Here is a 14,974-nt window from a genome sequence, read left to right on the forward strand (position 1 = left end):
GAGGTGTGCCCACCATCTAATAAGAATAAGAATGGAAGAAAAAAGAGGCGTGCCCAAGCTCCTTGGGTGTCGAAGAGAAACAATGCGCTCGTATGTACCAGGTCTCATGGTCATATATATTCTCACAAAGTCAGAAGCTGCTTCCATTGTCAATATATTCAGATATTTTCAAACTCTCAGCAGTATCCAGCAAATTTAGTGCCAATCCGGTTACACGTACTAGCACATGCTATCACGGTATTCTCTGCGCGTATAACATCCCTGACCATATAAGGTACACAAGGAGTCTCATATCTCCACTCCCCAGTACCAGCAGGTAGCTATGCCTGTATTATTCGTGTATAAATACAACAGCAGTGCCGTGCATGTTCGCCTGCACAGGTGATCAGTAGGTAGCTATGCTCCATCTGCTCCCCTGCGTGGTCACCGTGTCGCGTCCTGAAACGCAAGGACAGAGCAATTAGGTCGTGGACAAAAGAAGCCGAGTGCCAACTGAATTGCAGGTGGGCAAAAGCACGGGGGGAACACGTAGACGCGTTAGCTAGACGATGCTATGAATTGTTCGAAAGAATTGGTCCAATGATACTGTTGCTGTTACAGCCCATATTCTGACCTTGGTCTTGGCATTCTGACAGCCACAGGTCGATGTGATCCACGATCTGCTTCCTTACTTTGTTCACTGCTTCTGGGGATGAGCATTTGGATGAATCACCTGACGAACAACAAATGCAAACAGCCACACTCGTATTCAGTTTGCAAACAAAAAGAAGCTACATATTTGATGTACTTCAATTGCAAATGAAAAAATAAGTTGAAAGACTGGATCTACCTTCAATATTTGAAGGTGCTTGAGGGCATCCGGAGATATCAGTGCAATGCCCGCAGTTGCTGCACTCAATTAAGTATGATGGCACTGCAGATATTGAAAAACTTCTATAAGCATGCTGATGTCATTAAAAAAATCTCTTCAACCTTGTTCATATTGAAAGTATATTTTTTCTCTTAAAAAATTAAAACGATGGAAATATTCACAAAATGATACAAAGAACTACAGATCCTTACGTTCTTCCGATGATTTCTGCTTAGAAGCATGGCGCCATGGGTCTTGAGAGCCATTTGCAAAAACAATTTTAGAACCTGCAGGGATGCAATGTATATTTTAGGAAATACAGGGATGCCTGACTAGAAATATACTTTTTACTCTACCGGTGAAATCTTATACTTTAACTTTGAAGTATTTTGCCCAAATCATTACGCATAATATCCACAATATCCATTCATACATCATGCTAATGCTATCACATATAGAGCTTCCCATGGCAGCAAGAAATGGGCCATTAGCACTGCAGATACAAGGCCACTAAACTCTTATGTATTCTATTTACCTATGTTAACTGATCTGGACACATACTTGCATGCATAGCCCATCTCAAGCACAACGCACAACACAATTGGATTGTGTTAATGATGGTGCATTAATGATGAAAACAGAAAAGGTAGCAGCAAATTTGTAATGTGTATTCACCAAGATTCAAGGTAAAGGGAAGCAAAAGGACTGAAGCTAAAATACTCAAAGGTCTCACCTGCAATTCTTGTGCCTCCATAGTATAAGTTTGTCATGGACACATCAGGATAAACTCCTTCCCCAAAAACATTTTTGCACAAGTCTAAATGGTATCTAGGAACAAAAGAATCACAAGGACACACAAGTGAACCCAAAGTTTAGAAATATAACCACATTACAGAAAAAGAGAATGACATGGAAGGCAGATCCTTCCAAGAAGCTATTATAGCTTTCAACATCTGACGACTTGATGCTTAAAGTGCATATTGATTTTCAGATCGTGACAAGTGTGACTTGTTGCAGTAGTAAGCACGAGATATTTAAAGGAAAGGGTGATTGGTAAGAGACATGAAATGCAAGGAAAGGTATATTTACCAACCTTGTATCGATCTTTGTAGAGCGGACGCTATCATTTTTTGGTGCCACTTGGAAATATGAAACCTCACTGCAAACTTGATACCACCACAATCTATATGCTACACAAAATCAAATTTCAACAGTTAAATGCTGATCAATTATATAATATCCGGACAGCATTAACACTCTTATATATATGCACAACATTCATTAAGAGCTCTCAAAGCATGATATCTCATAATACTGAATGTCAGAGTCAGGATTTACAAGATTCAGCTGGAGTTGTGTTCTTCAAATACTTCTGATCATATGATGCAACTGATGCCTTAAATCTCCCGACATAATAACTGTTCACGTAATGAGCAAATGCTTCCTGCACAGAATAAAGTGTTAGCAAATGCCAGATTTGCCAGAAAGTTATGATAGCGCGAGTTAAATAAGAGTCAAGGTTTACAGTGAAGTATTACATGTTATGCGCCTTTGGAAAAATAAAGATATTGGTGGTTATCCGCAGGGTATATCCCTCAGTTACTAACGGGAATATGCATTGTTCTTTTCAAAGGACCATGCAACTTACCACCAAATCCGTACCATTCTTCTTTGCTTCAACTAGTGGGGAGCACAAAACATCAGGATTGCCATATTGGAACTGCAAATGATTAGGTTTTTAACACAACAATCATTTCTGATAGACAATACAGTTGCGAAAATCGACATTAAGCATACCGCAATAGCTGCAGCGTCTGCTAGTAGGTAAAGGAAGTCACCATCATTTTCTAACTGCAAGTGTCCAAATAAATTGATGGATAAGTATAGAATCGTAAATACACTACTAGGTAATGTCACGGAATTTCATGCCATCGATAAGGGAACGCTATAAAACCTGTCAACAACAATTGGTAGCGCACAAATAGTTTAAACTATTGTGTTTACAAGCTCCATAGACATGACAATACAATTCAAATTTTGTTCAAAGAAAGTATAGAAGAAATATGAGAACCAATAGGATAGATAGGTCAAGAGATATAAAAAACAACAGTCAGAGGCTTGCATGCTCAATAAGAGTCCTACAAAACGTTTACTGGATTGGTAATACATGCAACATCTTTGTGGAAAAGATCAGACACTACTAGATTATGACATTATCTCCAAAGAAGTTGCATAGTAAAGGAATAATTAATATTTTTTATAGAATCATGATTGTTAGAAGCATTGCCAAATTTTGTCCTTTCAAGTTTTTGCATAACGAAACAATGGCAAAGGCCACTTAGTGATGACAAACTCCTAAAGGAGCTGAAATTGTTGTATATCACTTGGAATTGATAAGTTGTCAAAGAAAAGTAAATACACTTCATGTCGTACAAAAGGAGTACCATTTTTGCTCCAAACAGTTCTTTAACTGAGTTGTTGCCAGACTGAAGTTGTCCATCAACAAGTCTTGTTATTTCTTGAAGTGCTGCTTTGCATTCTGGACCAGCTGACTCCCCAATCTCCAGAGGTGTAAATTATACAGAAGTGTAAAACTTCAGGTACAGGCCAAAGTGCCATAACTTTAATAACATAACAGAATCTGTGCTGGTACCAACCTGTCTGTCAAAGTCAGTAAAGTTGTAAACAGCAAGAACAACCCCTGAACTTGCAAGACTTCCACATGTCAAGTGAGGAAATTTCAATCTGAACCAAGCACTGAGAGCTCCAGAGTACGACCCTCCAAACACAAACCAAGAATTGTCTGCTCCTGAGCGATTATACTTGGCATTTAATGTTTCCTTCAAATAACAGAAAGAATAACTCAGAGAAGAAAAACACTTGTTTGGACATTTGTGATGCAAACTGTTATGAGGTATAGGAACGTGTGTATTCCATGGGGCGCTAGGTCAATATATAATACATGCACAGGTGTTGTATAAGGACGCCAAAACAAATATATCAAATACACACCTGATAATACTGTCGGAAAACAGCCAGATCAGATAAAGCCTGCTTTGATGACAAGAACCTTAGATTTTCTGTCGTCAAATCCTCAAAAGGGGAACTCTTCCCATAGTATCGATGCTCGGGAGAAACCAAAGCAGCGCCAAACTTCTTGGCCATCACCTACGTACACAATCCAACCCACAAGTATTTTATCGATAACAGATGGAGTTACTGCATGAAATGTGAACAGTACAAATCATGCCTAGAGCAAGCAGCAATGCACTAATAAACTCACAGCTAAGTAGTTGTTAGAAATCCCAGAGCATGAAGCTTCTCCACATATATTTAAGAAGACCGGCCCATTTGGAGCTCGGTGGTAATCGAGAAATTCATAGTACCGCTGCTTGAATTGCCGATGGTCCTGCACAGCAATAAAGTTAGATTTGGGGGCTAGTGCACACAAAAAACTATAACTGAACAATCCGCACCATGCAACATAGTATTTGGGACTACACGAGTCGATGTGAAACAGGGAATTACAAATAACCATGTGCTTTGTTATACAGTAATTCATGTAGTATCACTGAAGCCGCTGTTGACTGTGTAGTGAGCCCACAGGATCACAAAGTTCACATAGATCTGAATCGACAGAAAAAACCACACGATCCACCGAGTTTACAGGAGTGACATTGGCAAGGAAACAAGAGGCATCTTGCCTCAACACCGATTTGTTGTTATTGTTCGATACATTTTGGGAGATCCATTGTTCATTACTCTGGTTCGGTCGCACAACTGATGTGAGCCTTCAATCAAGAGTAAACTGTAAACGGCGTTACCATTAATGGACGTGTCTCGCGCAGAATCCATACGAAAAATCTAGCGTTTTTCCGGCATTATCGACTGCAAAAATGTACTATCTAGTTCTTCTAGTGTCCACAGTCGATTCTCGAATGATAGGTTCCACAGAAATTCACCCAAAACAGATAAAAGGGACACATGGCTAAACAGAAATCCCCACGGCACGGGGCAACTCGCTGAAGGAACGGAGAAGCGGAGAGGGTACTTAACGGTGGGGGAGAAGTGGTCGAGGGTTTGGCTCATCCAGTGCTCCTCCTGCGTCAGGAACCTTCCTGGGGCGGAGCCCAGGGGCCCGGCCTCCGGCGGCGGCCGCCAGAGGCTGACAGCCACGGCGCCGCGCGCGAGGAGTAGGGGTAGCAGCAGCAGGAGTGGAACGACGGCGAGGCGGGAGGTGGCGCCGGCGGTAGTTCCGACTCCCATCGCCGGTTAGCTGAAGCAGAAGCGTGTGGAACCGGATGCAGGCGAGGTAAATCTGGCAACTGATGAGTCTTCTCGATTCTTAGTAGAAGCTGTACGTTTTCGTTTTCCATTTATAAGGCGGAAGTGGGTAACGGTTTATTCTGCGCGTTGTCTTTTTTTTTTTTTTGAAACGCGCGTTGTCATTTTTTCTAGTAAAATAATAATAATAATGGACCGCAATGTAGGAAAATGTGGACAAAATCAATGTTCTAACGCCAGAGTCCGTGGTGTTGCTGCTGCACTTAGAAACGCCTCTTTACCATGCTTTTCAGCTCCACATTCAGGCATCGTACTAGCTCGTGTTGCAGCTCAGGCCGAAACGCCATCCTGTGTGCGTTGCTTATAAGCAACGGATTTACGGTGTTATGCTCGCTGTGTCCAGCTGCAGTAGCTGATGCCTCCTCGTCTTGGGAAGGAACCATGTCAGGCCACACATGCTTGACTTCATCAAGTGGCAGTGAGTCAGAGAGATGTCACTTCGGACCAGTGCGAACTGGAAAATGTGGACAAAATCATTGTTTTGACCTTATAATGAAACATGAGCACAAAATAAACTTCGTTTAAAAGTATTTCACGATTTGACCTTTTTTAAAAAGTCGGAGCCCGTGACGTTGCTGCTGCACTTAGAAACGCCTTTCTATCGTGCATTTCAGCTCCACATTGAGACGTCCTACTAGCTCGTGTTGCAGTCCGGACTGAAACGTCATCCTGTCTGGCGTTGCTTATAAGCAACTGATTTACGGTGTTCTGCTCGCTCTGTCCAGCTGCAGTAGCTGCTGCCTCCTCGTCTTGGGAAGGAATCGTGCCAAGCCAGGCAGGCTTGACTTCATCAAGTGGCGGTGAGCCAGAGAGATGTCACTTCGGGGTGTTAGACAAAATAAATAACTCTTGTATTATACGTGACTTGTATAACACGTGTAGGTTAGGATCTCTTTCTATCTCCTTATGTTTAAACTGTAGATAAGATAGATTGATCTTAAACCTCTCCTTATGTATATCTCTTCGGCTTATGCCGCCTATATAAACATGCACGCGTCCCTGCTAAGAGCATACGCTTCCAGCCTTTCTCACATGGTATAAGAGCCACCTCTTCCATCGACATGTCATCTTCCTCCTCAAGCTCCACCATGGCTGCCTCCCTCGCTGCGCTAGGTCATACCATAACCGAAAAGCTAGCTAGGGACAATTTTTTGGTGTGGAAGGCATAGGTTCTTCCACATGTGCGCGCCGCCGGGCTCATGGGCTACCTTGATGGCACCATGGCCGAGCCGCCCACCGTTTTGACCACCGAGACTGATGTTGCAGGGTAGAAGGAGATCTCTTCGACTCCCAATCCTACCCATGTCCTCTGGTACACGCAGGATCAGCAGGTCCTCACTTTTCTTCTTGCCTCCCTGTCTCGCGATGTTCTCCTTCAGGTGCACTCCTTGGCTTCTGCAACCGGTGTCTGGACGGCGATCCAGCAGATGTTCGCCTCCCACTTCAGGGCGCGCCACATCCAACTCCGGGGGCAGCTCGACAACACCAAGAAGGGGGATTCTCCTGGCGCCATCTACTTCACCAAGATGAAGGGATTTGCAGATGAGATGGCGGCAGCAGGCAAACCTATTGACGACGATGAGTTGGTGTCCTATATCCTGCAAGAATTGGACTCTGACTACAACCCGTACGTTGCTGCCCTCTCATCTCGTCCCGAGGCTGATCAGAAGATCGGCCTCACCGAGCTTTTCTCCTTGCTCAACACGGCGGAGGCCCGCATCGACGCACAAAACGGCAGCAACACCAACTCCTTCTCCATCAACCTCGCCTCCAAGGGGGGCTCCCGCAACAACAACGACACTCGCCACCCGGGTCCTGGCGGTGGCAACCCTGCTGCCTACCGTGGTGCCGGCGGTGGATTCTTCCCCAACACTGCTGCTGCCCCTCCTCCTTCTGGCGGGCGGGATGAGACCTGCCAGATTTGCAAGCGGTAGGGCCACGCTGCCTGGCGCTGCTTCAAGCGCTACGACAAAAACTTTAACCCTCCTCCCAAGCGTCAAGGTGGTGGTGGCGGCAACAACGGCGGTGGTGGCGGCAACAGCAGTGGCGGCAACACCAAGTCTGCAAACACCGTCTCTGCTGCCTACGGTGTCGATACCAACTGGTATCTTGACACCGGGGCTACGGACCATGTCACCGGCGAGTTGGAGAAGCTTGCTGTGCATGATCAATATACTGGACCGGAGCAAATCCACACTGCAAGTGGTCAAGGTATGGAGATAAAACATGTTGGTCATTCGCTGCTTCCTACTCCACATAAACCCTTACACCTAAACAACATCCTTCATGTTCCCAAATCCAAAAATCTCCTCTCTGGTTCCCAACTTACAAAAGATAATGATGCCTACCTTGTTGTTTACCCTGAGTTCTTTTCTATTCACGATCTGGAAACGGGGGGCACAATCCTTCACGGTCCGAGTAAGAATGGGTTGTACCCCATTGCTGCTGGCCAACCAGGTGCTCATGGGCGTCACATGCTTGGCGCCATCAAACCATCTACTTCTAGGTGGCATAGACGCCTAGGTCATCCGTCCTTCCCAGTGGTGCAGCAGATTTTACGCAACCACAGTCTCCCAGTGTCAAATAAAGTAGATCATCATCTTGTGTGTGATGCTTGTCAAATGGCTAAAAGCCATCAATTACCCTACTCTAGGTCAACTAGTGTGTCTCAAGCTCCTTTAGAGCTCATTTTTTCTGATGTTTGGGGTCCTGGCCCTCTTTCAGTTGGTAGACAAAAATATTATGTTAGCTTCATTGATGATTTCAGCAAGTTTATTTGGATTTATCTTATCAAACACAAATCAGATGTCTTCCAAAAATTTCATATCTTTCAAGCACTTGTTGAATGTTTGTTTGCCCGCAAAATTATTGCTATGCAAACTGATTGGGGGGGGGGGGGGTGAGTATCAAAAGTTAAACCAGTTTTTTCAGAAACTTGGCATTACACATCATGTATCATGCCCTCATGCTCACCAACAAAATGGTTCTGCCGAACGTAAGCATCGCCATATTGTCGAGGTTGATCTTTCCCTCCTCGCTCATGCCTCCATGCCTCTCAAATTCTGGGATGCAGCCTTCTCTACAGCAGTTTACCTTATTAATCGTGTCCCTAGCCGTGTTATTCACAACCAAACTCCTTTGGAACGTCTCTTTGGTCTCACACCTAACTACACCTTTCTTCGTATTTTTGGTTGTGCTGTCTGGCCTAATCTTCGCCCCTTCAACAAACATAAACTTGAGTACCGCTCCAAACAATGTGTGTTCATTGGTTACAGTGATCTGCACAAAGGATACAAATGCCTTGATGTCTCCACCGGGCGGGTCTATGTGTCTCGGGATGTTATTTTTTATGAACATATATTTCCCTTTGCATCTTTACATCCCAATGCCGGTGCTCAACTTCGTGCTGAACTTGTTCTTCTTCCACCCATCCTCCTAAATTTATCTAGCCCCCTTCCACCTTCCGCAGCACCAAATGACCCCATGGCAATCTCTACTACTTATGCACCCACCTCTGCTGACAGTGTGCAGGACTCCGCAGGTACTTCTCATGATTTTATGCAGCCTAATGTTTCTACAGATCTGATGGCCACAGAAAATCCCGGGCTGCATGCCTCGGAATCAGCAACTGCAGCACCTGGGGCAAATGATTCTCCCCTCCAGGCTTCGGGATCGGCCGCTGCAACACCTGGATCTTCTCCGAGTTTTGTGCAACCACCCAACGCGTCGGTCGGCCGGTCCCCTGCATCCACCTCGGACCCGGCACGCCAACCAGACGCGTCTGCCGCTCGGTTCCCCGTCTCGAACCTGGCGCGCCCGACAGCGGTTGCAACTGCGCTGTCCCCCGCCTCGGACTTGGTGCGGTCCCCCCAGGAGATTCGCCTGCAGCAGCGCGCTCCCCCAACCGCGCCTTGGATCGGCCGCTGTCTCCCCCGTCTGGCGGGCCTGCTCTGTCTCCTGACCTCGACATAGGAGATCTCCCTCGACGTGGCGACCCGCTACAGGCTCCTACGTCTCCGTCCCATGCAACGTCGGCGGCGCCCCATGCAACGTTCGCCTCGCCTATTGTTTCCTCTGGTGTCTCCCCTGATACGGTATCTTCTAACTCTGAGCTGCCTCGTCGTGTGCAGCAAAATCTGCAACCCATGCAACCAGCACCTCCACCTCCTCGGGCTCATACTAGGTCACAAAGTGGTATTCTTGAACCCAAAGTTCACACCGATGGTTGTATTCGTTGGGGCTCTTTTTGTGCTACAGGTGAACCTGAAAATCTCAAGGAGGCTATTGCTGATCCTAAGTGGAAAGCTGCTATGGATGAAGAATTTAGTGCACTTTTGTCAAATAACACATGGCATTTGGTACCCTCGCATCCTGGACAAAATATCATTGACTGCAAATGGGTTTATAAGGTAAAACGACACTCTGATGGTACCATTGATAGATATAAGGCTCGTCTTGTTGCAAAAGGATTTAAGCAACGTTATGGTATTGATTATGAGGATACGTTTAGCCCAGTTGTCAAAGCTGCAACCATTCGTTTAATCCTGTCTATTGCTGTGTCTCATAATTGGTCTATGCGACAACTTGATGTCAAGAACGCGTTTCTACACGGTGTTCTGGAAGAGGATGTTTTTATGAGACAACCACCTGGATATAAAAGTTCACATTCACCTACCTTTGTTTGCAAGCTTGACAGAGCAATCTATGGCCTAAAACAAGCACCTCGGGCATGTTATTCTCGTTTGTCTCTAAACTTTAGTCTCTTGGATTTCATCCTTCACAGGCAGATACCTCCTTATTTTTCTATTCCAAACATGGAGTCACAATTTTCCTGCTTATTTATGTTGATGATATTATTGTCACTAGTTCCTCTGCTAATGCGGTTGATGCTCTATTAAAAGATCTTCGTATGGACTTTGCCCTTAAAGATCTTGGTACCCTTCACTATTTTCTGGGCATTGAGGTAAAACCTACTAGTGATGGTATTGTTCTCTCTCAAGGCAAGTATTTGGTGGATCTCCACACTCGTATGAACATGAAAGGTTGCAAACCTGTTTCCACTCCTCTCCCAATAGCAGAAAAATTATCTCTTTATGATGGTGAGCCGCTTTGTGCTGAGGACTCCACAAAGTATAGAAGCATTGTTGGTGCCTTGCAATATGTGACTTTAACTCGTCCAGACATCTCGTTTTCTGTCAACAAAGTTTGCCAGTTCTTACATGCTCCTACCATGGTTCATTGGTCCTTGGTTAAGCGCATTATTCGGTATTTACAAGGAACCATGCATCATGGTCTCCGTATTAGTAAGACAGATTCTATGCTGGTTAGTGCCTTTCCAGATGCAGACTGGGCTGGTTGTCCTGATGATCATCGCTCCACAGGAGGTTTTGCAGTTTTTCTTGGTAGTAATCTTATCTCTTGGATTGCTCACAAAAAACCCACTGTCTCTCGTTCCAGTACTGAAGCTGAGTATAAGGCACTGGCAAATGCTACTGCTGAAGTTATTTGGGTACAAACTCTGTTGACAGAACTTGGTGTGCCTCATCCTCGAGCAGCTTCTCTTTGGTGTGATAACTTGGGTGCTACTTACTTGTCTGCTAATCCTATCTTTCATGCTCGCACCAAGCACATTGAGGTTGATTATCACTTTGTTTGGGAAAGGGTTGCCAACAAGTTGTTGAATATCAGGTTTATTCCTACTGGTGATCAAGTGGCGGATGGGTTCACTAAACCATTGACAGCTCAGCAACTTGGTGTTTTTCGTCGCAATCTCAACTTGGGCAGTTGTGATTGAGGGGGGATGTTAGACGAAATAAATAACTCTTGTATTATACGTGACTTGTATAACACGTGTAGGTTAGGATCTCTTTCTATCTCCTTATGTTTAAACTGTAGATAAGATAGATTGATCTTAAACCTCTCCTTATGTATATCTCTTCGGCTTATGCCGCCTATATAAACATGCACGCGTCCCTGCTAAGAGCATACGCTTCCAGCCTTTCTCACACGGGGCAGCGCGGACTGGAGAAGGCACAACCAGACACGATAAATATGCCGATCTCTATACACACCAACAAGCCATGTTGTTTTTTAAAACAACTACTCTCTTCGTGTAAAGTTTGATCAAGTTTATAACAAAAAATATGTGAAGTCAAACAATGTAAAGTTTGATCAAGTTTATATCAAAAATGTCAAGTTTTCTGATGCCAAATCAATATCTCTTTTTACTATATCTATTTAAGATTACAATCTTGATTAAACTACGCAGGTCAAACTATGCATCATTTGACTTCACACAAAAATAACAGGCCTTCTTGAGGAATTATTAGGAAGACTGATTAGCTCAGCTAGACTTCAGAGGCCAACACAACACAAGCAGACACAATTGCCAAAACCACTCCACCGTACGCTGCTGAACAAGGGGCAAAAACACTCCCTACATTAACAAGTTCATACTGGGGTTTCTCCTTACATTAGTTCATAATAACTGGAGTTCATGTAGAGCCAAAACAGAGCAAAATGATGCAGATATCAAACTCCCAGCATATATGGCGAGTGAGGAGTGATTAATAACTGGAGTTCATTCACGGAAACTTGGTGATACGGAGGCGCACATGAACCTCGCCGGACTCTCTCTGCAACATGCTCGGGTTGACATGCGCATGGAGCCAGCCATGTTCCATGTCCACCTCGCCCGGGACGGAGCAGCTCGCCACGTCCCCCGCGGCGGTCGGCGGCCCATCCACCCAGAGCACGCCCGAGTACAACGGCCTCGTGTGGACGTCGGCGTCCCTGACGTACACGACGTTGACGGGGCGGCGGCGGCCGGCCGAGCCACCGCCAGCGCCCATGGTCAGGAGGAACACAAAGCCGTCCTCCGCGACCAGCAGGCAGCGGTACTCCTCCTCCGACGCCTGCACGACGAACGACTGGCTCGACTCGTATTTGATTTTGTCCGTGAGCGAGGAGTGTTTGCCGGACGGCGCCGTGAAATGTCGCAGGAGTTCCGCCGGCGATCCCTCGAACGGGGGCGTGCACTCGGAGCAGTAGCATGGAGTGTGCGCCCACGTGAACCTGTGCTCGGCGACCGAGTGGTAGGCGACGGACCTCTCGCAGCCATGCTTCTTGTTCAGACAAGGGACCTTGTAGTTGTCCACCAGCCCGTCTATGTAGCGGCAGTGGGTGTAACCGTGTAAGTGACGGCGCGGTGGCATGGACCGCAGAACTTGCCGGCGCCGGCGCCGCCGACGCAGGCGGAGCACATGGCGTGCTCATTCTCGCACCGCAATACGCAAGTTCATGTAGCAAGAATGAATCTTCATTTTCATGGCTGATTTGGCAGGTTCCAAATGTAGACGTACCTTGAACACCAGAGGCTTCAGTGCGGCATGGCACACGGCGCAGTGAAGCCATCGGCCTTCTCGGAAAGTCGCGGCTTCTTCTTGTCCTGCGGCTCCCCCTGTACTCCCCCGTTCCTAAATATAAGTCTTTTAAGATATTTCACTAAGAGTCTACATACGGAACAAAATGAGTAAATCTACGTATGTCTATATACATCCGTATGTAGTCCACTAGTGAAACCACATTAAAGACTTATATTTAGGAACGGAGGGAGTAGTGAGCATGCAGCAACGCCAAGCTCCATGGTGTTTGCAACCTGCACAGTAACGCCAAGGCCCATGGCGTTTCTCGTGTGGTCTGCAACGCCAACGTGGATTGACGTTTGAATTTGAAGAAGAAACGTCAAGGTGGACAGACGTTTTTACGTGCAGCAACAACGCCACGGGCTCTAGCGTTTCTAAAAAGATCAGATTGTAAAATACTTTCATCTGGGGTTCATTTTGTGTCTATGTTTTCTTATAAGGTCATAACAGTGATTTTGTCTGGGAAATGTTTGTTTTGGTTTAGATAACGGCTTATTTTGCGCATTATACAGTGGTTTTTATTAAAAATAATAATAATGGACCGCAATGTCTGAGAAACGTTAACTTTGTGATGTAGATAACGGTTTATTTTGTGGGTTATCATTTTTCTTAGAAAAACAACAATGGACCGCAATATTGGGACACATCAGTCTTGGTTTAGATAACGGTTTACTTTGGGCATTGTAGTTTTTCTTAGGATAACAATAATGAACCGCAATGTCCGAGGAAGGTCAACTTTGATGTAGAAAACAACTTATTCTGCATGTTATCAATTTTCTTAAAAGAATAATAATGAACTGCAATATTTTTATTTAGCTAACAACTTATTTTGCCCATTGTGGCTTTACTTAGAAAAATAATAATGAACCGCAATGTGTGAGAAACGTTAGCTTTGGTGTAGATAACGACTTATTCCGCGTGTTATCATTTTTCTTAGAATAATAATAATGGATCATAATATTGTGAAACATGAGTTTTGGTTTAGATAATGGCTATCTGTGCCAATTGCAGTTTTTCGGAAGAAGAATAATGGACCGCAATGTTCGTGAAGCGTCGGGTTTGGTGTAGATAGTGGCTTATTCGATGAGTTATTGTTTTTCATAGATGAAGAATAATGGACCACAATATTAAGAAATGCCAGTTTTAGTTTAGATAACGACTCACTCTACGCATTGTAGTTTTTCTTATAAGAATAATAACAGGCCACAATGTATGTGAAAAGTCAGCTTTGTTGAAGATAACAACTTATTCAGCGTGTTATTGTTTCTCTTAAAAGAAGAATAATAAGCCGCAATAACTGGTGCATGTTAGCTCAAGGGGTTCTTCCACCGAACCTTCGGAGCAACTAACTAAGAAGGTGTTTGGTTCAGCAAGAGCAATGTAAACATAAACGTAAACGTAATGAGGTACCTCCATTATTGTAAACGTAATCAACGAAAATCCAAACTTGTTTGTTTTGTCAAAGTAACGACATCCAATTACATGGTCATTGTGAGGCTCGTCGCCTTCGTGGGGGTGAGAAGGCCAGGCTGGTTTGTCTTGCTCGACGTTCTTAATGCCCTCTCCCTTGTGCTCAAGTCCCTCAAGGGAGAGCAGCGGTTGCTCTGCACCGCTTATCGCGCGCCTCCCGTGCGCTATCCTTCAACGATTCATCCAAGAACTAGTCAAGGGGGGACCATGACTATACACCTCCCTTGCTGTCGTGGGTGGTAGCCCATGGTGTCGACTGTGGGCTCGGATTGGCGCTCGTTGCCGCCATGTTGTGCCAGGACCGGGCCTCCGCTCCCGCCTGGCGTCGGATGCAGACTCAAATTGGCGATCATCATCGGCGTGCCGTGCCAAGACCACACCTTCGTGGCCGCCCCCGTCGCGTCAAAAGCAAGGACTACGGCCTGCACCTATTGCGCCCTTCCATGAACAGACCGTGTAGGGTGAGAAACAGGGAGGGGACGAGGACCATGGGTGAAGGTAGAGCGTGGGACCGTGGGAGAGGAGGAGGCCTAGTAATGCAATCTAATAAAATGACATAATGACTACCAATAGGGCTTTTTGGTTCTACAGTACTTGGTGGTGTTTTGAGTTCAGTCAAAGTTGACAGAACATGACCCAACCGATGCATCCATTCTGACACAAGAATACTCCGTCGTTAAGATAAATGTTGGGGAACATTGCATGGGAAACAAAAAATTTCCTACGCACACGAAGACCTATCATGGTGATGTCCAACTACGAGAGGAGATTTGATCTACATACCCTTGTAGATCGCTAAGCAGGAAGCATTAAGAAACGCGGTTGATGTAGTGGTACAGCTTCATGATTCAAATCATCGTCGTCCCATGATCCGTTCTAATCTAGC

The 14,974-nt window shown here is 45.3% G+C and overlaps 1 protein-coding gene across 2 annotated transcripts; it reads right to left on the reverse strand.

Moving 5' to 3' along the window:
* Positions 1–119: 119 nt before the first annotated feature.
* Positions 120–5,204, reverse strand: LOC123434326 (probable serine protease EDA2). 2 transcript variants are annotated; one of them, XM_045115506.1, is made up of 14 exons: positions 4,907–5,203; positions 4,134–4,259; positions 3,863–4,018; positions 3,508–3,690; positions 3,295–3,411; positions 2,648–2,701; positions 2,499–2,570; positions 2,189–2,294; positions 1,944–2,040; positions 1,584–1,678; positions 1,063–1,137; positions 830–913; positions 614–712; positions 120–438 (listed from the first exon to the last, which is right to left on the reverse strand). In XM_045115506.1, exons 1-14 carry the CDS (start codon positions 5,114–5,116, stop codon positions 386–388), a joined length of 1,527 nt encoding a protein of 508 aa, XP_044971441.1. In that variant the 5' UTR covers positions 5,117–5,203; the 3' UTR covers positions 120–385. The 2 variants fall into 2 exon arrangements, with proteins under 2 accessions (XP_044971441.1, XP_044971442.1); XM_045115507.1 differs by having other exon boundaries at positions 321–415; positions 4,907–5,204.
* Positions 5,205–14,974: the final 9,770 nt, after the last annotated feature.

Source organism: Hordeum vulgare, chromosome 1H (genome assembly GCF_904849725.1).
Source record: "Hordeum vulgare subsp. vulgare chromosome 1H, MorexV3_pseudomolecules_assembly, whole genome shotgun sequence".
NCBI lineage: Eukaryota > Viridiplantae > Streptophyta > Magnoliopsida > Poales > Poaceae > Hordeum > Hordeum vulgare.